General features: G+C 34.4%; 3 protein-coding genes across 3 annotated transcripts in view; all 3 read right to left on the bottom strand.

Annotated features, from left to right (window-relative positions):
* Positions 1–4,258: 4,258 nt before the first annotated feature.
* On the bottom strand, positions 4,259–5,796 carry LOC145798766 (uncharacterized). The gene is made up of 4 exons (XM_082887678.1): positions 5,549–5,796; positions 5,360–5,452; positions 4,826–5,062; positions 4,259–4,739 (listed from the first exon to the last, which is right to left on the bottom strand). Exons 1-4 carry the CDS (start codon positions 5,717–5,719, stop codon positions 4,707–4,709), a joined length of 534 nt encoding a protein of 177 aa, XP_082743804.1. The 5' UTR covers positions 5,720–5,796; the 3' UTR covers positions 4,259–4,706.
* LOC145799760 (uncharacterized) lies at positions 5,722–12,536 on the bottom strand. Its single transcript, XM_082889393.1, has 7 exons — positions 12,318–12,536; positions 11,928–12,187; positions 11,633–11,836; positions 11,393–11,482; positions 11,203–11,307; positions 11,026–11,120; positions 5,722–5,761 (listed from the first exon to the last, which is right to left on the bottom strand). Exons 1-7 carry the CDS (start codon positions 12,532–12,534, stop codon positions 5,722–5,724), a joined length of 1,011 nt encoding a protein of 336 aa, XP_082745519.1. The 5' UTR covers positions 12,535–12,536.
* Positions 12,537–13,894: 1,358 nt separating this feature from the next.
* LOC145799759 (uncharacterized) overlaps positions 13,895–27,805 on the bottom strand; it is a 150,417-nt gene continuing 136,506 nt past the window's right edge. Inside the window, exons 3-7 of the mRNA XM_082889392.1 lie at positions 15,026–17,355; positions 14,662–14,934; positions 14,477–14,576; positions 14,016–14,378; positions 13,895–13,972 (exon numbers count right to left, since the gene is read on the bottom strand). Of these exons, the coding sequence (XP_082745518.1) occupies positions 13,895–13,972; positions 14,016–14,378; positions 14,477–14,576; positions 14,662–14,934; positions 15,026–17,355 (3,144 nt within the window). The remainder of the gene's footprint in view (positions 13,973–14,015; positions 14,379–14,476; positions 14,577–14,661; positions 14,935–15,025; positions 17,356–27,805) is intronic.

Here is a 27,805-nt window from a genome sequence, read left to right as displayed (position 1 = left end):
AATTAATTTTTACAATTTTTTATTACACATTTTTCCATAAAAAATCAAAAAATTAACCAAAACATCCATATTTTCTTCCTCAATTTTTTAGTCTAAAAAAATAAAAAGTGCACTTATTTAGGACACCCCAAACAACCCCTAAATTTAGGCCTCATTTAATATAATAGTATAGATGCTCTATATATAGATTATTTGTTTGTCATTTATCTATCTATCTATATAATATAAAAATAAAATGGGTTTTAGTGAGAAACATTCTGAGAGTTTCAAAACTTCATAATAAATTGTGGATTTATTGAATTAAAAAATAAATTTAAAAAATAGTATTGCCTAATCCATTAAAGTAGTATTTTTCAAAATATTAATAATTCCATAATTTATAATTTTCAAAGAGAAACATAAAAAAATATTCCATATCTTTCCAACTTAATCCTCTTCAACAGATTTTTATTCTTTAAAAAAAAAAGAAATTAAACTTCATATTACTATATTATTCATATCATATATAATTACTCTCAAATCATTTAAATTCATGACAAAAATTAGGAATTTTTAAAATATTTTGATTTAATTACACACATTTAATTATTTTTGTACACTTTTTTTTTCTTTTTTGATTTGTTTTGTACACTCATATGTACTAATATTTATGCCTAAATTAAAAAAAAAATTAATACATGTGATGAGTGGGAAAGAAATTATGTATGATTGATTGTAAGCACCCTTTCTATTAGCCTTATTCACTGATTTTGTTTTCAAAAAAAAAAAAAATATATATATCTCATCAATTTAATTATTTAGTTAATAGATTTTCACACTACTAAAAGCTAATTTTTTTAGTGTTTTTTATAATGGTAACTTCATTTCACAAATAATTAATTATTTTTAAAATATTAAAACATTTTACTTGAAATTTTGTATTAAATAAAAATGTAATAAAATTTAAATTAAAAATTATGATTTGTTTTTAAATTTCACTTCTTTGATCAAGTTCTATGCTAAAAATAGAATCTATAAACTAGCTTAATCTAATCTTAAATAATTCTTTCAGAAGTAAATATAATTTAATATTAGATATATTTGAAGAATAATTATGTAATTTCTTAATTGAAGTTTTAGAATATTAATAAATATGCCAAATATATATATTCATATTTTTTATTTTAGTTATAAAAAATTTTGCAATATTTTTACCATTTTAAAAAATAAATAAGTGGGCAATGTAATGGCTCGACATGAACCAAAACGATTATCTAAAAATTAGTTTGATATATAGCATACAAATCAACAAAATTCCGTTTCTACACTACTTTTAGTATTTGATCCAATATTAATTCATATCCATCATAACTTAACAAATCATTAAACACAGACTTAAATTGATTATTATTAACTGTTTTCACTAATGGACCGATCAATTTTTAAATCGTGCCCAATGTAGGACTAAAACAAGCTACATATTTTAGATCGACCCAGTATTATACAATTTTTTCATACATAAATATACTTAATTATTTGTGTAAGAATTTTTAATATAAATATGTAATTTTTTTAAAATAAATAAATAAATAAATATGCCAAAAATATACATACATTTTATTATTTTGGCTATAAAAAATAATCATAATATATTTACCAATTTTAAAAACAAAAAATAAATGGGTTAAGTGATCATGAATTGGGTATAAATGAAGATAATTCTCCAACAATTTAATTGTTGGCATAAAAATTAATCTTAATCTAACTTCTAAACTATTTTTAATGCAAATACTATTCCTCAAATTTGTAACGCCCCCAAAATTACGCAATAGATACAACTCAAAAGCGGAAGAATAATAGAAATAAAATACATTCATTTATCAACGTTCAAAGTTCGTTTACAAAGGTTAACACATGCAATATACATTCAACAATGTTCATCCTAAATCTATAGCATGTGTTACAATATTGAGGGAAAAGAAACTAAACATATAGTCAGAAGCCCTATAGGCTTACATCTTTCCAAGTCATTACTTGGTTACAAAAAAGTGAGCTTGGCTTAATACAATTAAAGCCCTTGGCTATACAAAAGAATAAAAAATAAAATATAAAAACAAAATAAAAAAGTTCTTGCTTCCCAAAAGTCCCTCCAAGCTATTACCTGGGCACATGTATATCATCAGCACCTGAAAAAGGTTTTTCCCAGATAGGGTGAGCCAAAACCTAGTAGAAATAATCTAACATAATACATGAGATTTAGCAGAGATATAAGTACAATGTGCATACACAATACTTGTGACAAAACATTCACATTTTTATAAGATCATAAAGTACCAAAGTTCGTATTTCAATTCATTTTCCTTCAATTCACTTCAAATTAATTTTACCCTTTTCAATTCATGAACCAATTTCATTATTTTTCAACTACTCAACTGAGAGTACAACTCAGTGGTTTTCCAAGTCAATAAAATACCACACAAACTCTTCAATCTTCTATTTTACGGAAATTTCGTCCGCGGGATCGGTACCTATGTATACACAAGATTTCGGGACTTTCACCCTAGACACTCCGGCCAACTTAATTTCAATGGAGTCCATCCGCTATCTCCTCCCAAACAATAGAGTACATCTCATTTCTCCTCCCAAACATTATACATATACAATGTATTTAAACATAGTCATATTCAATGACAATCAACAACAAATTAGTTCCAATTTTCCTAATCCTCACGCAATTTCTACAACAATCATAGCTATCCTCCACCGATAGCCAAACACAGATATTTTCTAAACAAATATATAATCTTCTCAATAGATAACAACACGTGTCCAACTCCACCCTTTATATCAACAATTCTCCAATTTCACATTACCAATGTCAATTTTTGTTAATAATACAAAATAACAACTTGACCGCTTTTAGGGAAAAATCTTCCACTTTTTCCAAATATCAACCCAAGTATCAAAATCAACAAATTTGACACAAAACAACCTTATTTACAAACTCCATAACCATTTATTTTCCATTCATCAAAAACTCCTCTTTTTACTTCACACCCAATTCCTAGGTTTATTCAAACTACTCCCAAATCCCACTATTGTTATACAACGATAAATAACTAAGCTAAAGACCATATGAAAGTGTAGAAAATCCCTACCTCAAAGAAAAGAAGACGAGCAAAGCAAGGTTGAAACTCCAAAGACCCCGAAACCCACTTTCGTTCGGATGAAAAGAGAGCCCACGATGTGCTCTACCTTTTTTTCAAAGGTAGGGTAAAGAACCCAATGGATCTAGGTGAAATAGTAGAGAGAAGATGAGTTTTAGAGAAAGAAACTCAAGATCTAGGGTTTTTGAGAGTTTTAGAGAAAGAGAGAGAGAGAGGAATGAAAAAGTGATGAAAAATGTCATCTTCATGCACTGTTATACACACAGTTCGCTCGAGCGTGGAAAGTGACGCTCAAGCGTCAGACATAATGTTCCGCTCGAGCGTTAGAAGTGACGATTGAGCATCGAATACACTTTTCCAGCATTTGCATGTCTACAAAAAAAAATGCTGGGAGTTTGCAAATCCCGCTCACTACGCCAAATTTTGCCTTTAACGGCGGTTTGTAACCGTCGTTAATAACCATGCAACCGTCACAAAAACTTTTAACGGCGGTAAGACGACAAAAAGTGTAACCGTCGTCTATACAAGTGTCGGAAATAATTTAACGGCGGTTATTTTATCGCCATTATTAATAACGGCGGTATTCACGGCGGTTATTAACCGCCACATAAAAAATCGACGATTTTGAAAATTGGAGGCGGTTTGTAGAACCGTCGTAAATGACATGCCTTTAACAACGGTATTTTACAGTAAAAAATGGCAGTTATTTACTGCCGCAAAAGACTACAAACATTAACGGCAGTTATTTACCGCCGTTAAATAATTTTCAAAATTAAATATAATTTTCTTTTAGCGACAAAATTAAACCGCCGTTAATTGTGAATCATTTGTTACGACAGTATTTTTAGAATAAAAAATGGCAGTTTTTTACTGCCGCAAAAGATTACAATAATTAGCGGCATTTATTTACCGCTGTTAAATATATTTCAAAATAAATATGATTTTCTTTTAGCGACAAAATTAAACCGCCGAAAATTATAAACTATTTGTTAAGCTAACTTTGTTTATACATTTATATTCAATACCTGCTAGTGTACTCAATGAAAATCATTCAAGTATATAACCTAATAAAGCTTCCATACATTCAATATAACAATATATAAGCTGCCACAATACAATTTATAACCATACAAATCCATACACCATATTCAATTAACAAAATCTATTTCAAAATACATGTCACATGTAGCAAAGTTCCAAATACATGTCACTTGTAGCAATTAGTTCCAAAATACATGTCACTTGTAACAATTACTTCCAAATATTTGTCTCAAAATATATAGTGTCAAAATAAAAGTCCCAAAAGACATTTGCATTTACATGGTCCACCTAACTCCCCTAATTTGCAAAATGCTGCAACTAATTCCAAAATATTGTCTCAAAACACAAGTGCCAAAATAAAAAGTCCCAAAAAGCATGTACATCATCTACATGTTCTATCTAGCTCCTTTCAAACCTGCAAATGTAGCAATTAGTTGCAAAATATGTCTCAAAACACAAGTGCCAAAATAAAAGTTCCAAAAAGTATGTCCTTTATCTACATGGTCTATCTAATTCCCCTCAATTTGCAAAGTCTGCAAATGGATCCTCAATCTGCACATGTATAAAAAGATATAAATTTAGCTACCACTAAGATTTTAAAAAATATAATAAATATAGTATTAGTGCATATGCATTACATCAACCGAAGGCCAAGCTACACATTTGTGAAGTGCATCTCCAATTGTTTTGACACCTTCAAGAGCTTTCACCAAATTTTGACGAGGCTTTATCGCTTTCGTAATACGAACTTCCCAAAATTCTGGCCCCAATCGTTGTCCACCTACTACTTTGGATGGGTCCTTAGAAATAACTATGCCAATTGCCACAACTTGTTTTGGCAATTTAGAAGTAAGTAATTCTACTTCTTGTCCAACCTTCAAAAAAAATTAATGTGTAAATGTTGTGTATGAAAGCAATCACATTAAAGTATTTAGGATTAAATACACTTTACCCCCTTCTAGTTTAGCTCAAAAACAAAAGAAAATAACGTTTGCATTTTACTCCATACCAGAGATGTGTATATTTTTAAACTATAGGGAGGTAATAATGTGTTTTCTAACTAGCCCAAAAATTTAACTAGTATTCCTTGAAGAAATAGAACTAATAATAATGTTTATGAAAAAATTTAATAACTATGTTTAAATACTCATTATGCGTAAACATTGTCTTACTTCATGTGATGGAACCATTGGCTCTTCATTCAACTGGTGAGAACTAGAGGCATCTGGAACCTGTTGCATATTGAATGATGGTCTGGAACCATTCTGTTTAAACATAACCATATAATTATCTAACTTCACAATATCCAATTTATTATAGTAAAACATACTTAAATTAAACTAGGATTAAATACACATTACCCCTCCAATATGTGAAGGCATTGATGGTGATTGAGGCATTGGATATCCCATAGTTTCCACATGAGCTTGCATTTTGTCACACTTGCGCTCTAACTGAGTAAACCTTTCACCCCACTCAGCTAATAATTCCTGTCGCACCTCTTCTCGTACCTCTGTGCGCAATTTATCCATGTCTATATGTTGTCGAGGTCCAGAATATCTTGTCCCAAACACCTGAGATGGGCAAGGTCCCAATCCATAGGTACGTACACGGCCATGTGTAGACACCCCATTTTTGACCGACCTTAAGACTCAGACGTCACCGATTGAGCGCTTGGTGATGTTGCATAATGTGCTCGTTCAGAAGTTTCAGAGTCGCGGCCGTAAGCCCTGCCTCCGGACTTCCGAACCCTTTTCTGTGCCTTGTCTCGGTTTGCGAACCAGACTCGGTTTTCTCTGTTTCTTTTCCTGAGGGGAGGGAGAGGTCCCGTAGACCATCTCTCAATGTCCGTAGGCTACATTTGGTGGCCGTAGGCCATTTTTCCCATTTCGGAGTCCGGTTCCCGGTTTCCGGAACCGTTGGCCGTGCGCCTCGGTTCGGGACCGCTTAACCATCTCCTATTGCTCTGATTTTTGGCATACATCTTATTTCATCCCTTTTGAGGGACACTGGGGGCTGAGAAACCCACTTCGAGGTCGAATACCATTTTCGGTGCTTAACAGCCCATTTTCGGGACCCCGAACTGCGTGTTTTGGCCCCGGAACGTTCGTTTTGCAACGGTTTTCGTTCATTTTTGGCAGGTACCTCTGTTTTATCCCGAGGGAGGTCACTGAAGGGCGGGAGTCCAGCAATTGTTGCAGCAACCAGTTATCTCTCCTCCGGAGCCTCCCGGCGCCCGTTTTTCCAACTTCCGGGCTAATGTTGAATACCTTAGAGCTAGTGTTGCCAACTTTCAACCACATATCTGTGATCTACACATCTGGGAGGCCCATAAAAGTTAGTGGCCGGCCATTAAGGTCACCTGACCCTTTTGACCCCTTTCTTCCAGGCCAATGTTGAACCCCTTGGACCTTTTTTCTCGAACTTTCAACCACATATCTGTGATCTACACATCTGGGAGGCCCCTAAAAGTTCATGGCCGGCCAGTAAGTCAACTTGACCCTTTTGACCCCCTCTTTCCGAGCCATTGTTGAACCTCTTGGGCCCACTTTCTTGGAATCTCAATTACATGGTTGTGTTGTACACACATAGGGCTACCTCCCCAATATCTGGCCGGCCAGAAAAGCTCCTTGACCCTTTTGACCCCTAGCCGGCCGGCTAGGGGGTGTGGCCGGCCGGCCACCTCCTGTAAAAGTATGAGGCCGGCCGTATTCTCCTCACTGTACCCTTTCCAGCTGTGGGGCAATATCCCCCAGATATTTTCTGTATCCGGGGGATATTTTGGGAGAGAGTTATGCTCTCCAATTCACCCCCCTTTTACACCCCTTTCTTGACCATATAACCAGCTGAGGGTCTTCTTCTTGAGGGTTAGAAAAATTCCTCTCCAAGCACAAACCCTAAACTCCATTGTCATCCTTCTCAATTCTCCAAAAAACCCTAACTTCTTAACCTTCATTCCTTCTACACCACCAAGCTCTACCACCACCATCTCATTTCCAGCAGCAAGGGAGGATTCTTGAAGGCTAAAGAAGCTGCAAATCAACCCAAGAAGCAACAAAATCTCGAATCTTCAAGGGTAAGTTACACTTTTACCCTTTTGACCATTTTCCTTGATCTATTTCTAAGCCTCATTTCTTTTTGGTTTCAAGCTTCGGCCCTAACTGAAAAGGGCCATATTTTGAGCTCATCTTCACTTCTCATTAAGGGCTCAACCCTGTTTGAGCACTCCATAATACACTTGCTTCATTGACCATCTTGTATGTCATAGTTTTGCATGCTATTTTTGGCCCATGAGCAATCTGTTTTTGAGCATGTTATAAACTGATATAAAGCTTATTTTGAGCCCCTCTTCAACATTGGAGAAGGGCTCAACATTGTTTGGTGACTCCATGTGTCACTTATAGTTATACCCCTCTTTTCTTCCCCTTTCTTACATGCAATGGCAGCCTACCATGCTTAGGTTTTTGGCCATTTTACAGTTCTGAAAAGGTCCTTGTTTTGGTCCATTCTTCATGTTTTGTTTAGGGTCTTTCATGTTTTGGGACCTCCATAAGCCACTTCATGTTATATCTCACTTTCGGTTCGTTTTCTTGCATGTTTTGTTAGCCTACCATGCTTAGGTTTTTGGCCATTTTATAGTTCTGGAAAAGTTCTTATTTTGGTCCATTCTACATAGTTTGTCAAGGGTCTTTGGCTTTTTGGTGATTATTTTGCATACTTCATGTTATGGCACCTTTTGAGCCTTGTTTTGCATCATATTTTTAGCATATTTGTATACTGATTTTGAGGCTGCCATATACTGTAAATGTTCATATTTTTGGTCCATCTTCAGTGTTGTAGAAGGAAATTTTCCAGTTTGGGTTTTGTTTATATCACTTGCTTCATTACCTCTTGAAAATACCGTATTCTTGCATACTATTTTTCCCCTACCTATATTTACTGTTTGGCCATGTTTATAACTGTGAAAGTGCATCTTTTGGGACTGTCTAGCTTCTGTCTTTGCATTGCATGTCCATATTGTGCATGTTTGGCCTAGCTATAGGCCATTTCGGGTGCCTAAATTCATATTTCGGGACAATTTCATGCATTTGGTGTCATTTCGCTTCATTTCGGGACTGTTTTCCCCCATATTTTGTTGCTGAAATTCTGTTAGAATGATTGCCATCCATTTCATGTCATTACATCGCATTCTGCCATCGCCTCGGTTTGCGTGCCCGCGTGCACGCATTTCGAGGCACTTCATTTTCTGCCATCGGCATCCTATGTGAGTGTGGCTGAGGCTCACTCATGTTGGTATAAGCCCATATCATGTTTTCATGTCATTTGCATTGCGTATGCCATTGCCTCGGTTTGCGTGCCCGTGTGCACGCATTTCGAGGCACTTCATTTTCATCAACCGGCATCCTATGTGAGTGTGGCTGAGGCTCACTCATGTTGGTATAAGCCCATATCATGTTTCCATGTCATTTGCATTGCGTATGCCATTGCCTCGGTTTGCGTGCCCGTGTGCATGCATTTCGAGGCACTTCATTTTCATCAACCGGCATCCTATGTGAGTGTGGCTGAGGCTCACTCATGTTGGTATAAGCCCATATCATGTTTCCATGTCATTTGCATTGCGTATGCCATTGCCTCGGTTTGCGTGCCCGTGTGCACGCATTTCGAGGCACTTCATTTTCATCAACCGGCATCTTATGTGAGTGCGGCTGAGGCTCTCTCATGTTGGTATAAGCCCATTTGTCATTTTCATGTCATTTTCATATCATTCTGTCATCGCCTCGGTTTGCGTGCCCGTGTGCACGCATTTCGAGGCACTTCATTTTCTGCCACCGGCATCCGATGTGAGTGTGGCTGAGGCTCTCTCATGTTGGTATAAGCCCATTTGTCATTTTCATATCATTCTATCATTGCCTCGGTTTGCGTGCCCGCGTGCACGCACTTCGAGACACATATCATTGCCTCGGTTTGCGTGCCCGCGTGCACGTACTTCGAGACACATATCATTGCCTCGATTTGCGTGCCCGCGTGCACGTACTTCGAGACACATTTCATCGCCTCGGTTTGCGTGCCCGTGTGCACACATTTCGAGACATATATCATTTTCTCAGTTTGTGTGCCCGTGTTCACGCACTCCGAGGCATTTCATTTTCATAGCATTCTGCATTTTCTCGGTTTGCGTGCCCGCGTGCACGCATTTCAAGGCATCTCATTTCATAGCATTGTGTACGTTAGGATTGTATCTTAGTTGAATTTCATGCATATCATGCATATTGCATCGTGTCCGGAATAGGAGTTAGCCCGGGCACGGGAAACGAGGTACATTTCGTACTCCGAGTGACGGAATGTGTCTCAATTCCCAAGTCACCGACACTCCGGATTATCCATGATGGAGTTAGGTTTTAGCTGTAGTTTCATGTGCATTCATCCTATATTGAGTTGTGCATTTCGACTCCTCGGCCATCATGCCTCGGTATGCGTGATTGGTGGCACGAGGATCGAGACATGCATATATTTGTGCAAATACATTGCTATGCCCCTTTCCTGCTCTCTGTTGTAGCAAAACCAGAAATCAGCAACTTTCCGGGACTTGGCACGCTTTTCAAGAATAACAGGTGTAAACAGAGGCTAATTGGGGCATTCCAGTGGATTTCCGCGCAAGACAATCCGGACATGCATCATCCATCAGAAGCAAGACGGTCCCTGGCTTGCACGCCAGTTTTATTTGCTTTCTAGTTAATTCATTAATTAATTAGAATTCTGTAATATTCTTTTATTTGAGGACTGTAATATTTGGACTGTATTATTTATTTGGACCCTCCGAGTGAGGGCATAACTGTAATAAGTGTGGGTGAGTGTGATGTATGTCTTCCAACCCCACGTCTTTCTCCCTTTTATTTATCCGCTTATGATGGTTAGATTAGGGCATATTTAATTTAGCATACAGTATGACAGCATGTTTGCATTCATCCATCTGTATTGCATGCACCGGGCTCGGCGCATCATACTAACTGCATTGTACTTTCAATTCCAAGTTGAATACATGTTAGTTGTAGCATTTCATATGCCATCTTAGAATAGCCGAGCCTACTATAATTGCATTTTGTATGTGTTGCATTAGGCATTTCTGTATAGTTAGGATCATGCATGATTTCTAATGAATTCCTATTTTGGCTTGGAGTACTCGGTAAGCTTTATGCTTTAGCATCCTTGCATGCGTGTGAGTGACTGCCATGAATAGCATGCTTACCATGAGGCTATGTGCTTATCTGATATATCTGCCTGAATGCCTGTGGGTGAAGGTTGGGTTATCTAAATTGGAATGAATCATCAAAATGTTTCAAGCCTACCTACGGGTAGCAAACCATTTTCAAAAACAAACATGAAATGTTTTGTTCCAATTCGGGCGACCCGGTCTATACTTATATGCTGTGCGCATCATATAGTAACCTAGGCTAATAAACCGGAATAAGAACTCACAATGTTTTCAAAAATTGATATCATGGTTAGTAGAGGCCGGTCTATGACCGGGCGAGCGGGGGTGCTCACGAAGTGACCTTCCCCAATCGTACCCAAGTTCCCGAGCCGAGGCAACTTTGGTGATGACGGACACGTGGCCTTTTGGCACCGAGTCAGGGTTTCCTAAATTTCCCAAAATAAAATATTTAGGTGGCGACTCTGTATCTGGCAAAGCAGTCCATGTTTGGCACTTCTTTCAAAAATCTGTTTTCTCAAAATGATTTGCCGAATTTGGACTCTTTGGTTCAGACTTAGAACCGTGACTACGAAAAGTCGAGTCCGAGCTGTAGCGAGGTCCCCCCGCGGGCTTGTTACACCATGCCCATCTACTCCGAAGACCTCAGTGAATAGTTCCTCTCGGAATTTTTCAGTTTGTAAGGACTCGGGCACTTGAGACAATCCCTCTTTCAAACGAGACTAAAATATAAGAAATTTTTTTTATTAGAACATGAATAGGTAAATAATTAATCGTAAACATTGATCACATTATTACACATACAATGGCTACATCTGATGCCTCATCAACTGGATCTCCATTCTTCTTTGTGTGTGTCTCTATGTAGACCATTATCCGATCGGGTTGCACCTTATCTCTTTTATACATCTTCATTATTAGGAACAATAAATACATATTACAACTTTACCAAATACAATGCATATTGAGAAAAAATTGTTAACCTATCATTTACCTCATCCTTTACCCGACAATGGGCCTTTCTCCCACTTGTATGGGACATTGTCAATTTTTTTCGATTGTCACTGTTGATTGTACTGCGTTCCTGTCACAATAAATAGATATCGAGATTTGGTACAAGCATAGCCAAAGACTTTATTGACCATAACCGGAATAACAACCACAATAAGTCATTATCAGGTCATAAAAAACAGAATTCTAAGGTAAAAAAATTATAGAGTGCAACAATTAATACCTGTGCCTCTAGACTATTCCAAAATTCAACGAGAATCTTCCACTGACTAGGATCCACCCTATCGGGACAATTTGCTAAGCGTTCTTCATTAGTTTTGTACTTGTTGAAGTGCTTTCTTTTCAGTTGGTCTTTCCAGTCTTTCCATTTCTTTCCAACTGACATCAAGCAATTATGTTTGAAAATATCTGGTGCATCAGTGTTGTCCTATATATATAACGAGATATCAAACAAATATATTTGTTAATTGAAGTATGAGTACGAGAATAAGATTTATATAGTACTTGCATTTTCATACCTTAACTTCCTGCCATATACGTTCTTTATAGGGGTTTAACTGTGGAGCTCTCCAATCATTGAAAGTTAATGGTGCAAAATTCCCATTCCGGGCTAGAATGCCTAACTGACTTTGTAATTTTGCAGCTTCATCGCCAATAGGTTGATTCTCTTCATTTAATGTAACCTTTAACTTTTGTCCCGTGCCCCATCTGGTAAAAGGACGACCAGGCCCTCTTGTCTGTCTAATTGTTGATTGACCCGTGCTGGTAGCTATTGAAACTTTTATAAAATAGGCATAAAAGATAGCAAAAATTAAGTAAACATGTGAATTTCAGCTCAAGGTTCCAATTCATAGCGTAGCATGTAATGGTAATTGCTCTATATTTGATGGCTATTCAAATTAAATTACCTGCTCCACTTGATGACTGCAATTCATGATTACTTTGTTGGGAAGAGCTCACAGTTGGAGTCATATTGTTGCCAAGAGGTTGTGGTGGTTGCGACTGTGATTCTGACTGCGGCTGTGGTAGAGGCTGGGGCTGAGGATGTGACTGATTAGTAGTAGATGCTGGTTGTGAAACATCAGCCATGGAGCCAGCTGTCCAACGGGGTTGCTTTGGTTTCATAGTCATCTAAAAAAAAAACAAAACAAAAATGTATTTGAACACTTGTTACTTGGATGCAAGGATGTACAAATAAGCATGAAATTATGTATGCAAACTTATGTGTTACAAACTTAAGTATGAAATTATATATGCAAACTTATGCAAGGATGCAAGGTTGTAGTGCCTGCGGTTGTGGCTGTGATTGCTGCTGTGCCGGTTGTGGCTGCGACTGAGGCAGTGGCTGATGTTGTGACTGATTAGTAGTAGGTGCTGGTTGTGAAACATTAGCCATGGAGCCAGCTGTCCAACATGGCTTCTTTTGTTTTGTAGTCATCTAAAAAGAAAAGAAAAAAACACATTTGAATGCTTATTAGTTAGATGAAAGGATGTGCAAATAACTATGAAATTATATATGCAAACTTAATGCAAGGATGCAAGGTTGTAGTGCCTGCTGTTGCAGCTGTGATTGTGGCTGTGGTTGCAGCTGCGCCGGTTGTGGCTGAGACTGAGGCTGTGGTTGATGTTGTGACTGATTAGTAGTAGGTGCTGGTTGTGAAACATTAGCCATGGAGCCAGCTGTCCAACATGGCTTCTTTTGTTTTGTAGTCATCTAAAAAGAAAAAAAAAAAAACACATTTGAATGCTTATTAGTTAGATGAAAGGATGTGCAAATAACTATGAAATTATATATGCAAACTTAATGCAAGGATGCAAGGTTGTAATGCCTGCTGTTGCGGCTGTGATTGTGGCTGTGGTTGCAGCTGCGCCGGTTGTGGCTGAGACTGAGGCTGTGGTTGATGTTGTGACTGATTAGTAGTAGGTGCTGGTTGTGAAACATTAGCCATGGAGCCAGCTGTCCAACAAGGCTGCTTTCGTTTCGTAGTCATCTAAAAAAAAAGAAAAAAAAAACACATTTGAATACTTATTAGTTAGATACTAATGAATATATGAACACTAACTAATGAACACAAATTAAATAAAAACTAAATAAGTCTCACTGTCTTACATGTGCTAACTTTTAGGATAACATAGAATCATGCACAAAAGAAGAACTAATAATCATTATCATAGTCGTCGTCATCACTGTCACCACCATCAACATAAATATCATCACTTTCATCATCATAATCATCTTCTTTTTCATCACTATCATCGTCATAATCCTCCTCTTCACCACTATGATCTATAGTGGCATCATCACCACCATCAACAGTTGTTCCATTCACATTTGACCGAACCCAATCAACATCATCCTCCTGAATGTATGTTGAATCATCTAGATGTTGACTAGAATATGGCTCAACTTGCGGACATGTTATTGCATCTTCAAAAGATTCCCTCCCGCGCATATCATACAAATCCCTGGGTGTCATCTTCACAACTATATGCCAATCTTTCTCAATAGGGTCTTGTATACACCAAACTTGTTGTGCTTGGGATGCAAAGATGAATGGTTCATCTGACATTCTATTTTGTTGATACAAAAGATGCTTAAAATTCACAAGTGTGAACTTGAACTCATCTTGCCTCTTCCCTACATTGTTATCAACCCAATTACATTTGAATAACACAAACTTGAAGTCATTAGAATATCTCAACTCAATTATATCAGTCAAAACCCCATAGAAAGTAACTTCTCCACTAATTGGTCGTCTATCTCTTGAACTTGCATAACTTTGTGTATATGCAGTCAATGACACTCCACTATTTTGAGTTTTTCTACTCTCCTCACGTTGTTTAGTGTGAAACCTAAACCCATTTATAATATACCCACTGTATCTTCTTGCCCAATTGTCTGGTGCTAGGGACAAAATTTTTACTTCATCTGAGATGTTTGCATTTTCAGTTTGTTTCAAGTGTTGAACCTACATTTTAATCCAATATATTAGAAATCACATATCAAAGATACCATTATATATACATATACCATTATTTTAATCCAATGTTTGCATGTATGACTTACGTGCTCTCTAAACCAAAGAGGAAATTGTTCGTTGTGCTTTCTCATAAGATCACGCTCACTTAAACGATGTCTATCAGCTTTAAGCACTTGAATGTGTTTCCTGCATGATTGAGAATAGGTATAGGATATTATATATGTTATTTAATTGACTAGAAATTGAATATTTAATTTAGTAGATTTCTTACTCTCGGAATGGAGTGACTACATTAGAGTTGGCTAGCACATATCTATGTGCTTGTTCCCATGCAGTTTTATCAAGTGGGAATAATGTCCCTTTCCCTAAAGAACGTCCCCTTTGTTCACCCTCATAATTTCGTATCGGCCGATTTAATTTTGTCTCAACATCATGCAAATATCGACTACAAAATGTCAAACACTCTTCTGCTAAATACCCTTCTGCAATGGAACCCTCTGGATGGCTTCGATTACGCACGTACTTTTTAAGTGTAAGCAAATACCTATGAAAAAATAAAATTTATTTAGTTAGAAGATAAGCTTGATCAGCGCACGTCATTTATATGTACCTAAAATTGAAAAATTAATGCATACCTCTCAATAGCATACATCCATCGGTAATGCACTGGTCCAGCAAGTCTTGCCTCTTCTGCTAAATGAACAGGCAAATGCTCCATGATATCAAAGAAGGAAGGTGGAAAAATTTTCTCAAGATGGCAAAGAGTCAATCTAATTTTCTCTTCAAGATGACCACAATCATTTGGATGTATTGCTTTTGAACATAACTGTCTAAAAAAAGTACCTAATTCAATCAAGGTTTCACAAACATTCTTAGGCAGTGTCCTTCTCACAGCTAGAGGCAACAGTTGTTGCATTAGAATATGGCAATCATGGCTCTTAAGCCCTGAAATAGTTCTCTCTTTGAGTTGTACACGGCGTGAAATACTTGACGAGTATCCATCCGGGACTTTCACATTTTTTAGCACCTTGCAAAATATTTCTTTGTGCTCTTTATTCATTGTGAAACAAGCTGCAGGTAAAAAAACTTTACCATTTGGCCGTTGTTGAGGGTGAAGAGCTTTACGAAGTCCCATCTCTTGAAGGTCACGACGAGCTTTTAGACTATCCTTTGTTTTTCCCACAACATTCAATAGGGTCCAAAGTATATTTTCACACACATTTTTCTCAATGTGCATAACATCAAGATTGTGTCGAATTAAATTGTCCTTCCAATATGGTAATTGGAAAAAAATAGTTTTCTTTCTCCAATTATATTCTTCCCTCAAGGTTTTATGAATGCCTCTCCCATCCTCAACAATTTTTCTTTTTTTAGACACATGTGTCTTTTCATTTCCATCACCCTTCCCATATTTGTTCTCAATGAATTCTATTTGTTTGAAAATATCATCACCGGATGATTGAGGTGGCATTTTCTTTGTTTCAACACTTCCATCAAAACCTATTGCATCTTTCCGAAACTTATGCCCTTCATCTAAGAACCGTCTATGGCCCATATAGCAATACTTTCGACTATGTTTTAACCATCTAGAATGGGTATCTTTATTACAAGATGGACAAGCCAATGCTCCTTTTGTACTCCATCTAGATAAATTAGCATATGCAGGAAAATCACTTATGGTCCACAACAAAGCTGCACGCATATGAAACATCTGGTTGCTTGATGCATCATAAGTAAGTATGCCATCAGTCCATAATTCCTTTAACTCGTCAATTAAAGGTTGCAAATACACATCAATATCATTTCCAGGACCACGAGGCCCATCAATAAGCAAAGATAACATGAAATATGGTTGCTTCATGCATAACCAAGGAGGCAAGTTATATGACATCATCACAACAGGCCACGTGCTATGAGCAATGCTCATTGTCCTAAATGGGTTAAAACCATCAGATGCTAATCCAAGTCTGACATTTCGACTATCACTAGCAAAATCTTGATTTTTTTCATCAAAAGTTTTCCATGCAAGTGAATCAGCTGGATGTCTCAATATCCCATCATCGATGCGTTCATTTGCATGCCATGTCATGAGTGATGCTGTTTTTGTTGACATGAATAGCCTTTGGAGCCTTGGCTTTAAAGGAAAATGCCTTACTTGTTTGGCAGGAATTTGTGTTACTTTAGTGGTTCCATCCTCTAAACGAAAGTTCGATTCATTATATCTTGATCTCCCACAAATTTCACATTTATCAAGCATTTTTTTGTCTTTCCAAAACAACATACAATCCTTAGGACAAGCGTCATACTTTGTGTAACTAAAGCCTAATGCTTCATTGAACTTCTTTGCTTCATAGTATGAGTCCGGCAATGTTTCACCCTCGGGAAATGCCTCCTTCAACAACTCAAGCAACATATCAAATGATGTATCAGTCCATCCATTAAGTACCTTTATGTGCAACAATCGAACAACAAAAGAAAGAGTTGTGAACCTCTTGCAACTTGGGTACAACTCATGTTGTGCATCTTCTAATAGTTTAAAAAATTTCTTTGTCTCCTCATTAGGCCCCAATCCCATATTTTCATGTATTTGATTTTCAGTAAAGACACCATCTTCCATTGGAACTCGAAATGTGTCATGTACCAAACCAATCATATCATCAATTACATCGAATTCTTGATTTTCATTCACTTCATTTCTACCACATGGAGCCAAGGCCTCCCCATGAATTGTCCATCTTATGTAGTTAGTGTTAAACCCATTTATGATGATATGCTCTCTTACGCCATTTCGTGTCTCATATCTAAGGTTAACACATTTCTTACACGGACAATATATCTTCGACTCTAAAGGCTTATTAGCATAAGCAAACTCAATAAACTTTTCAACCCCTTCCACATATGTAGGGTCTAACCTATTTTTTATATGAATCCAATCCTTATCCATACCAATTATCTTCAAGATTACCTGAAATTTTATATGTAAACACGTATATAACAAAGAAATCAAAAAGTATGAGTGAACATATAATTAGCATGATTATATACAATAAAAAAATTCAAAAAAAAAAAAAGAAGGTGCAAGTTTGAATGTAAACATAGAGAATCATTTGCCTTAGTTAGTTGGATTGCCGAGTGTCTTCAAATAACTTATTTTGATACATATCAACACAAAAAGAAAGAATCATAAATATAGGACAGTTGGCATCTTAATTCCAAGAAGTCTTTGTTTAAGGATAGAATTTTTTCAAGGATTGCATGTTTAATGACAAAATTTGTTTCAATGTTTATGATACAATGTTTAAGGACAAAACAGTTGAATTCTAAATTTGTGGGAGATGTATAAGAACAAAATTTGTTGAAGAAGTCCTTGAAAATTCTGTATACATAATTGTCCTTAAAAATTCTGAATTTTCTGAATTTTTTAAAACTTCAGTTTAAACATAATTTTTAAACTTCTAAATTTTCTGCTGTTTAAACTGCTGTTTAAAATTCAGAAGTTTATAAAATTATGATGTTGTTTTCAGAAAATTTATGAATTTTCTGAATTTTAAAACTTCTGTTTCAAAAATTCTGTATGCTGTTTTAAAATTCAGAATTTTAAATCTTCTGTTTCAGAAAATTCAGAAAATTAATCATAATGAAAATTCTGTATGCTGTTTAAAAATTCTGAACTGTCCTTAAAAATTCTGTATTCTATATACATGATGCAATCCTTGAAAATTCTGTATGCTGTTTTTGATGCTGTTTTGTCCTTGAAATTCTGCATCATACAACTAAGTAATTCTGCATCATCCTTAAGAACAAAGACTCCAAGAACTATTCTTTCATGTACTACAAACAAAATTTTTCCAAAAGCTAAGTCTTTGTTTAAGGAATTGTGTAGTCATTAGGAAGGTTTGAAATTCAAATTGTTGTGGGTGTGTGCAGGCAAAGTTTGTGTGTGTGTGTGTGTGTGTGTGTGTGTGTGTGTGTGTGTGGTTGGCAACCAAGCTTTTGAGTAAAATTCATTCTAGTGTAAATGCTTTAAGGTTGCATTTGAAATTGTGAATTTGACATGAGTAGATTCAGAATGAATAGTTTTGCATTTTAGGTACCTTTAAATTTCAATGACAAACTTGGGTGAATTTGAGAGTGAATTTGAAATTCAAAAAAAAAAAAAATGTGGAAGGGGTTGGAGCATCCTAGAATGGAAGAAGACAAAAACACTCATGTCTCTTGATTTCAAAACATTTTCATCCAAACGCACTGTGCCCTGACTGTGTTAATGGAGGGGGGAACATGAAAGGGACTATGATGACCCACTATTTAATTTAGCAAAGTTCATAAAATTTATTGCTAGTTTTTCCATGTGCATTCAATAATTGATTTGGGAGAATTAATAATTATATTTAATTCTATAATCAAATTTTATACACTTAAAAAAATTTCTTTACTTATTCTGTTAATTTGACGCTTAATGTAAAAAGTTCAACTAATAGTGGAAACTTTTTGAAATGTTAGAATTTTATAGGAGGATTGAAGGTCATGAAGCACAAGGATTTTAAATAGGAGAATTGAGGTTTGACCATTTTGTTAACTGTGTTGAGAAGTGAGAAACAACCTAACAACAAATGTTGAAGTCTAATGTCCTTGGTCTTGGTAATCATTGGGTAGCCTTTTTAAATTTCTTTCAAATGCTAATGCGCCACAAACTCACAAAACTTGCCACACTTGTTTCACAATATAAGTACAAAAACTTATTTTTTTTGAATAGCGACATACAAATAAATTTTATGTATAAATTTTTATATAAAATTATAAAATTTTATAATTCATCCATTTTTATTATTATTTTGGCATTAATGTTTTGGTTGAAGACAAATTACAGGGGACATTAAACTGTTGGCCCATGGGACATGAAGGTGGAATTTATACAAATGTAAGGTTGTTAATGATTCGGTGTCAAAATACCTGAGAGTTGGGTTTAGTGGAAACAAACTTATGTGCCTACTTATTTATTTATTATGGGAATCTATCCAAAAAGATTACAGGCCTTGTAATTGGAATTGGAAACTATATTAGTTCAAAATTTTAATTCAATGACCTCTAATTCCAAAATTAATGCATGGATTCCATGCTGCCTAACACAGTGGTAGTTCAGATTGTGTTCCTAAGTGCTTTTGGCTGGTAAAACTACTTATTTGTCTCTCTGGCTATATTGTAGAATTAGATACACTAAAATGTTAATTTCGCCCTTACTGATGTTATTATCAATATTTTATAATATTAAATATACAAAAATGATTATATTAATTGTTGTTTTTATTATTATTGTAGTTATTAACATGAAAATATAGTCCCAAAATATAACTTGTGCATTCGTATGGAGCGACAATATAAAATTTACAATATATGCTTCTGGAGGAATGAATATTAGTGTATTTTGTATGCATAAATTCTCATTCTAGATGTTAATAGAGATTTTACCAATGCTGAAGGTTTTATTCATTTAATTGGTAACAGTAGACTAAGGACTTTAGAACACAGAATTTGACAGGTGAAGATCATTGGCTGTACATCTCTACATGGCAATAGTTACAAGTTGAAATAAATGCAAGTCTACATACTATAGGCCTTAATAAATAATCCATTACCCATCATATTACAGGTTTAACAAATACAAGACATAATAGGCATTTCATCAAACAGGTGGTGAGTGCCACTAAAATTCAAAATTTGAACATACAAAAGCATAATAATTTTGAATTTCAATAACTAATAAAATGAGTTCAAGCATTTTTTTGATTAGCAAAAAAAACATTTAGTGAAATGGAGGTCTTTCTCAACTTGGGTTTTGCTCAAAACTCTCTAAAATTTCTTCAATGAAAGAGAGATCCAAACTGATGAGTGAGAGGGAAGGCTCTCTTGAAGGAGAGAGAGCCTGCATGTATATGCAAAAATCCCCAATTTCTGTGTCTCTAATCTGTGAACCCACAAAAATCTCTCTGAAAAACTCTGTTTTGATTTATGGGTTTGTTTATTTTGGCTTCTTTAATCTTTGTTAACCTATATATATATATATATATATATATATGTATATATGTATATGTATGTGTATCAAAACTAATAATAAGAGGGAGATTTAAGAAATGTATAGTTGATACTTGATTCCATTGAAACAAACCCTAAAATGAAATTACCTTTCCTCTAATCATTGATAGCTTAATAGAAACACTATCAGCAAAGGTAGAATGTCAATAGAAAGAGAAGGAAAAGCATGGAAAAAGAAACCAATGGAGGCAACATGAAGCCAATAGGGGAATCAGAAGGTAGGCAAAGATCTCTTACCTCTAACGATGCTGCTGCAGAGCGACAATGGTGCTTCGAACGACCTTTGATGCTGGTACTTCGTATGACCTTCAAACGACCATGGTGACTTTTCGTCTCACTTTGCAAAGCCTTCCAGAAGTTAGAGAAGTAAGGGAAAAAACTAATCAATTAGAAGAAATAGAAATACGATGCCGTTTAACAATTAATTGGAGGGAATCCAATTTTTTTTGAGAGGGAATTAAAAAAATGTGAACTACATTTACGACAGTCTTCAAACGAACTGCCATAAAAATTGACCCTTCAGTTTCCTACAACTTTTTCGTCATTAACCCTCACTTTTTACCGACTGTTTTTCATAACCGCCGTTAATACTTAATTTTTAGAGGCGGTATCTATACCGCCATTTTAAGTATATTTTTAATGACAGTCTTGTAACCGCCATGAATAAAACCGCCGTTAAAGATCAGTTTTGGCGTAGTGGCTCAAGCTTGGGAATGGCCGCTCGAGCGGAGAAATAAAAATCTGGGCAACATAAGTTTGGAAAATCAAGCAACCAACATATTCTAAACACACAACTACAATCCAAATGACTAATCCAAGGAAAAACAAGGGTAATAAGAGATGGACATCAACATTGAACCATGAAACTGGAGTCGGAAACATAATAAAATGTCGGGTCAAAACCGGAGTATGTATAAAATTAGTTCATACTATTCAAAATATGAGAAATTATAATATAATTTAAACATAAAATCTAAATTGATTATTACCAACTATTTCTATTAATTGACATATCAAAATTTTAAATCAAGTCCAAAATATAGTTAGAACAATGTCCATATATTTGGGTTGACCTTGAATAGTTTTTTCATACATAAATATATTTAACTATTCATGTAATAATTTTAAATATAAATATAAAATTTTATCAAAGTTTGAATAACTATGCATAAACATGTATATATTTCTTATTTTCTTATAAAAAAATACTAACGTATATTTATTCACCAATTTAATAAATAAATGAGTTAAGTGGTTCATACTTAGGCATAAACTAAGACAATTCTCTAATGATTAGGTCGTGGCCAAATTAAGATAAATGTTGAGTTAATTAGATTATGTCACTTTTAGTGTTTAGCATAACTATAAATTCTCAAGCCAACTCTTATTATTTTGTATTCGTGAATTATGACATAGGAGAAACTATAATTTTATGTCTAAATAGACATATTTTTAAACTTTTACAAAATAGACAATGGGTAGTTAATAAATTAACAAATATAATTTATTATATGACTGGGCTATCTCTGACATAAAATAAACTAAATTGCAAAACTTATAAGACAAAATGCATTTATATTTTATTGTAAATATAGTTTTTGTAATTTTATTACACTTTTTTAAAAATACATTCTACCATAGTTTATTTATTTCTTATAAACAAAGTTTATGTTGTTATTTAATTTCAAAATTATTTTTTAATTATTTATTTAAATTCATGCATGGCACAGGTATTATGGTTTATAAAATAATTTTAAAAAATTACACGCGTGCTATGAAGATTTGTTAAGCAAAGATGAATAAGAGAGAACAATAAGAAAATAGCCCAATGTGAGATGCCAAAACTAACGATTGTGAGAAAATCTAAAAGTTGTACCTAGGTAAATGCTGATTTCAAAAAAGATAAGAGGATAAGGGTCACTGGTAATTTATTATTTGTCATTTTCATTTTGTTATTCAATTTTTTGATTTAAACAAATTTTGTTAGATTGAGTTTCACAAATATATATATATATATATATATACTATTACTATTATATGGCAAACTAAAAAAATGTAATTAGTAAAAAATAATAATAATAATAATTATTGAGTTTTATATAGTTTACGATATCATCTAATATATGGCAAACTAAAATTATGAAACCCTTATAACATAATGATGTATTTTATATTTTATTGTAGGTGTAGTTTTTGTTCCTAAAAATAAAAATTAAAAAGTGCAATTTTATAATTTATCATAATTTTTGTTTAATTTTTTACTCTTATGATTCATGTTATTGTTATTTAGAACTTAAAACATAACATTAATGGTAGGGGGAAAAAATATAAGCGAAATATTTTTTTATTGTTTAATTTTAATTTAAAAATTAATTATTAATTATTTATTTGAAACCGTGCATAGCACTAGTATTACACTAGTTTAGAAATAATCACGTACTCCCATTTTGATTTATGGATAATCCCATTAGGTTTGTTAATAATTTAATAAAAAAGACTAAAATATTTTTGTATGTAAGGAAAATTTATCCACAAATCTCATCTTCAGAAATGATGATATTTTTAGTCCTAAGAATTTTTTATAGACAAATTAGTCCCATTGATTTTGGAAATATGAATTTTATATATATTCTTTATAAATTGGGCATATGGTTATGCCTTATTTCCATTACATTTCCCTTTTTTTTTTTCTTTTGTACTGAAAGATAAGATGTACAACCTACTATATTTTGGAATTTAGTTGAGGAAATCACGAATTATATGACATTGAACATATTTTTGACAATGTGGCATTCAAAAACTACACCCACACGGACAATGTGACATTCAAAAACTCATAAAGATTACAGTAATTTCCATATTGCACATGTACTCATTCTGTCATAACCCACTTTTTATTACCCGAATAAATTACCATAGCTTTTAACATAAATCCATTTCTATTAAGAACATGCGAAACTATATATTCATTTCATCCATAAATAAATGAAGGTCCTCTCAATTATACATATATGAAATGCAACAGGAATTATATTTAAACAAATGCCCGTAGACTTACATCTTTACATTAAAAATAAGGATTTAACCATTTTACAACAACGGGGTCCCGCCAATAAGTATAGGCCATGTAGCCAACAATTAAGGAAGATCACCGATCTTAAACCATCTCTCAACTTGCACTTGAAAAATAATTAGTAATGTGAGATGAACATAAAGTCCAGTAGAAATCTCAACATAATCCTAAATAATAACAACATACAGATATCTATGATCATGAATGCACCATGACGTACAATATAAATAATGTGACAGTTTATTATTCAAAATATACTTATATAAACAAACTTTCTCCAAAAACATCCATTTGAAATACCACAAGTTGTAAAACTATTTGTTTTCTTTCCAATTATCCAGTTTAGTTGCAAAAATATTTCTTCACAATGCAACCATGGTTATTTAAACCTACATGTTAATATAAAAAAATTTCATCTCCATATTTGTTTTGAAAGCACGTTCACAGAAACAAGTCATAACTCAATCGCACAACTCATCCAGTACACACACTTATGCAACAACACATCTACTATCTTCCCTAGCCATAGGCCCAAGGGCAAGAAACATCCATAATAGAAATACCGAGAAACATATATTTCTAAATATAATTAACTGAACGTAGTATATATTTCCATTTCCACTGGCCTACAACATAGATGGCAAATGATACAACACACATAACACTTAACGCTTTACAGGCCTCATGTGGAGGAAAACTATCACGACCCAAACCTACTCCTAAAGATTTAAGTCATGACAGGCCAGTAATCCCATATTACCCGTCCTCAAAATTAGAATTAACAAAAAAGCTAAAGCAGACTAACAAATTTTGTCCAATGAGCAGTGCATTTATGAGGTAAACAAAATATTCATACGTTAATAACTCACTTCCTATGCAACACACATAGATAACATTTATGTCTTGGAGTCATTCACAAGTACAAGTCATTGCATTACAAATTCAAAAGGGGTAAATACAGTGGATACAAAATTGAGGTAAGTATGACAGACAAAACAAAGGACAAACACTCATAGATAAAAGCCTTAAGCGTGAGGCATCCTTACTTGACTCCACAAAACTCGGTAGTTCCTTCATAGGTTCATTAGGGCTAGACATCCCGCTGCTCACATACATACATATAGATATAATGGATTGAGCGAAAACTCAGTAATAACATCAAAGTAAAGAGGTTAATGAATGAGAATCCTACATAAATAAACCGTACTTATAATTTAAATATTAAAATACCTTTCTCATTCATATCATATTCAAATAGATCATAACAAAGCAAAACAACCTCGGGTCCAATATATATATCCACATACAAAACAACCTTAGGTCCAACTCACATGCAAAATGACCTTGGGTCAATTATATGCAAAACGACCTTGGATCCATTATTTACAAAACGACCTTGGGTCCATCTTATGCAAAACGATCTTGGGTTTATCATTACAATATGACCTTGGGTTCATCGTGCTTTAATCTTTATTAAGTCAAATTCAAAGTCACATTGAAACATTTGAAATCTCATTTATATTTCAAAAATCATAAGTTCCAAGACTTACCATAAAAGCGTTAAGAAAATGGCATATAATAAAATATCTTTACCAAGATGTTACTCACCTTGAGTAGGTTGAGGTTCCTCTTCCACGTTTCAACATGTCACACACAACTACACACATTGCTCGAACTGAATAATTCATCTTCTTTTTCTAACTCAGTCATTCATGTTGGTTTCTCACTTATTAGTTTTCTTAATGAGTCATAATTCATACCTAGGAATGTTCAAAAGAAGATGAGAACGAAGATACAAGCACAAAATGATATGTCAAAATGTGCTAAAAATGGCCTGACCGCTCAAGCCACTATTTGATTGCTTGAGCCAACTATGAAGATTGCAAAAGTTTTGGGAGCTTGCAATGTTCGCTCAAGCCACCACTTGGTCACTCGAGCAGTCTGCAGAATTTCTAGGTTTTCAAAGTTGAAATTTGAGCTTCCAAACACCTTTCCAAAAGCAAAACTCATGCATGGATTGTTCTTTAAACTTGAAAACTCTTCAATAAACATAAACACATGATTATTTGCAAACCCTTTGCTCATAACTCATCAATTTAACAAAATTGAGTTCAAAACCTTTATACATCTATAAAATTGTTTCCAACTCTTTTCCAAGCTTCAAAACACATGCAATTGAGTTCTAAAACAACATGATTCATGGATGCATGTAGAATTCAACTTCTAAATTCAACATAGGTAATAAAACCCATGATCAAAATGATGATTCTACACTCTTAAGTACATGCATGTCTAATCTAGCTTCAAATTTCCTTTCCAAGGCTTACAAAACATGGAGATTAGCTTCAAAATAACTTAATTCTTGTATGCATGTATGAAAGAACCTTCAATTCAAGCTTAGATAGCAAAATTATGTTAAAAAATGATAAAACTCTTCAAAATCATGAATGCATGTATGGATTGACTTCAAATTCATCATGTTTTAGACATTATCATGTGATTAATCTCATAACTTCTTGAATACACATATTTATCAACTTAAACTCATGAATTAAGGTTCAAAAACTCACCTAAGGTCTTCAAGAATAACAATTCTAGTAAAAACTTGAGTTGTCTCCCTTAATTCTTCAATCCTTAAGCAAAATTCCTAGTCTAATAGCTCTTCTCTCTCTAAGTTGAAGTTCTCTCTTTCTCTCTAGAGCTCTCCCTGAGATTTTGTGAACTCAAAATGAAGAGAACATGAGCTCAAAATGAACTTAACGCACACATATGTAGCTAGAGTGGCTTGATACATTAATTAGAACATTAAACTAATTAAATAACTTAATTTAGTAAATTGAATCAATTTTTGATAAACTTACCAAATAGTTCTAAAAAATCCAATTAGTCTATCCATGTAGCCAATTTTGGTTTTTGACACCATTAAGGCCTTCAATTTCGAATCATTACGGAAATCACAACAAATATTCTTACAATGGATGGATAGATATGCATCCAAAACCATATTAATCACTTCATTAGCATTCAAATTCACACTAAGCACTTAAGCACATGCAAGATTAAAGAATTAAAAATATATTATGTGACGGGGTCGTCGTAGAAACGACTCTAAGGTCATACTTTACTGGACGTAAACTGAAAGTGAGAGGAATCTATCACAAGGCGCTATGCTTTACCAGCTTAATATAGAAAGAAATGGACCTCCTTTCACACTTTACCAAGCGCGAAGGGACAAGGAACCTCTGTCAAGGCACCATGCTTTACTGGTCTCACCCGGAGGGAAATGGACCCACAAATAATAACACAATAATAGCACAATAGGCTAAACTACATAACACCGTTTCAAGTGTAGAATTAATTAAAATCTCACAATTGCCTCAAAATCATTTTGTATACTATAAAAAAGGTACAATCCATTATAATATTATTTTTCTCCAAAACCCTAAATTCTTGGAGCAATGTTTTGTACTACCTCTCAATCTAGTTCTAACTTAGCTAAATCCATAACTAAATCATGTTTAGCTCTCAATTAGGCATCTTAATCAACCCTCATTCCATCACACCTTAACTAACTCCAAAACTTTTTCATTCCGTTGGAATCAAGGGCATTTTAGACAATTCACCATCTTTTTTTTTTATAAATACACCACCTCTCTCAACACTGTTGCATGTCAAGCACACACATACACCCACATTTAGCCAAGAGGGAGAGAGAGGAGAGTAAAGAGTGAGCTTGGAGGAGGAAGGAAAGAGAAAGTGAGAAATTCTGGCACAACACTTCCTTAGGCAAACAAGTAAGCAACAACACAACCTATTCCTTCTTTTCTCTTCTAAATACATGACATTATATGCTTAGTGTATTGTTTTCATATTTTTATGTGTAGAGCTTGTGTTTGAATAAGAGAAGTTGAGTTTTGATTGCTACATTGCTTGTATTCTCTCCTTATGAAGTAAATTCACCTATTTCTATCAATATCTTATATTATTTTTAAAGGAACACTTTCAAACTAAAAATCTGAGTTATTAGTATATTATTTATCATGTTTTCATCATAAGAGAAGTGAAAAATTACCCATGGTTGTGTTGGAAAATAATGACTTTTTTGACAACTTTATTTCGAAATTAAAATGGGACCCAACCGCCGGTTGAAGAGGGTCTAAGTGGTTTTGTATTCTCTTAAGTGAGAAGGTTTTAATACAAAAATAATGAGCCGAAACCATTGGATTGTATAGCGATCCCGATTTTCCCTCCA

Source organism: Camellia sinensis, chromosome 9, assembly GCF_055761805.1.
Source record: "Camellia sinensis isolate YWXY chromosome 9, ASM5576180v1, whole genome shotgun sequence".
NCBI classification, from domain to species: domain Eukaryota; kingdom Viridiplantae; phylum Streptophyta; class Magnoliopsida; order Ericales; family Theaceae; genus Camellia; species Camellia sinensis.
The sequence above is the reverse complement of the archived record's forward strand: the minus strand, read 5'-3'. Positions and strand labels throughout refer to the sequence as shown.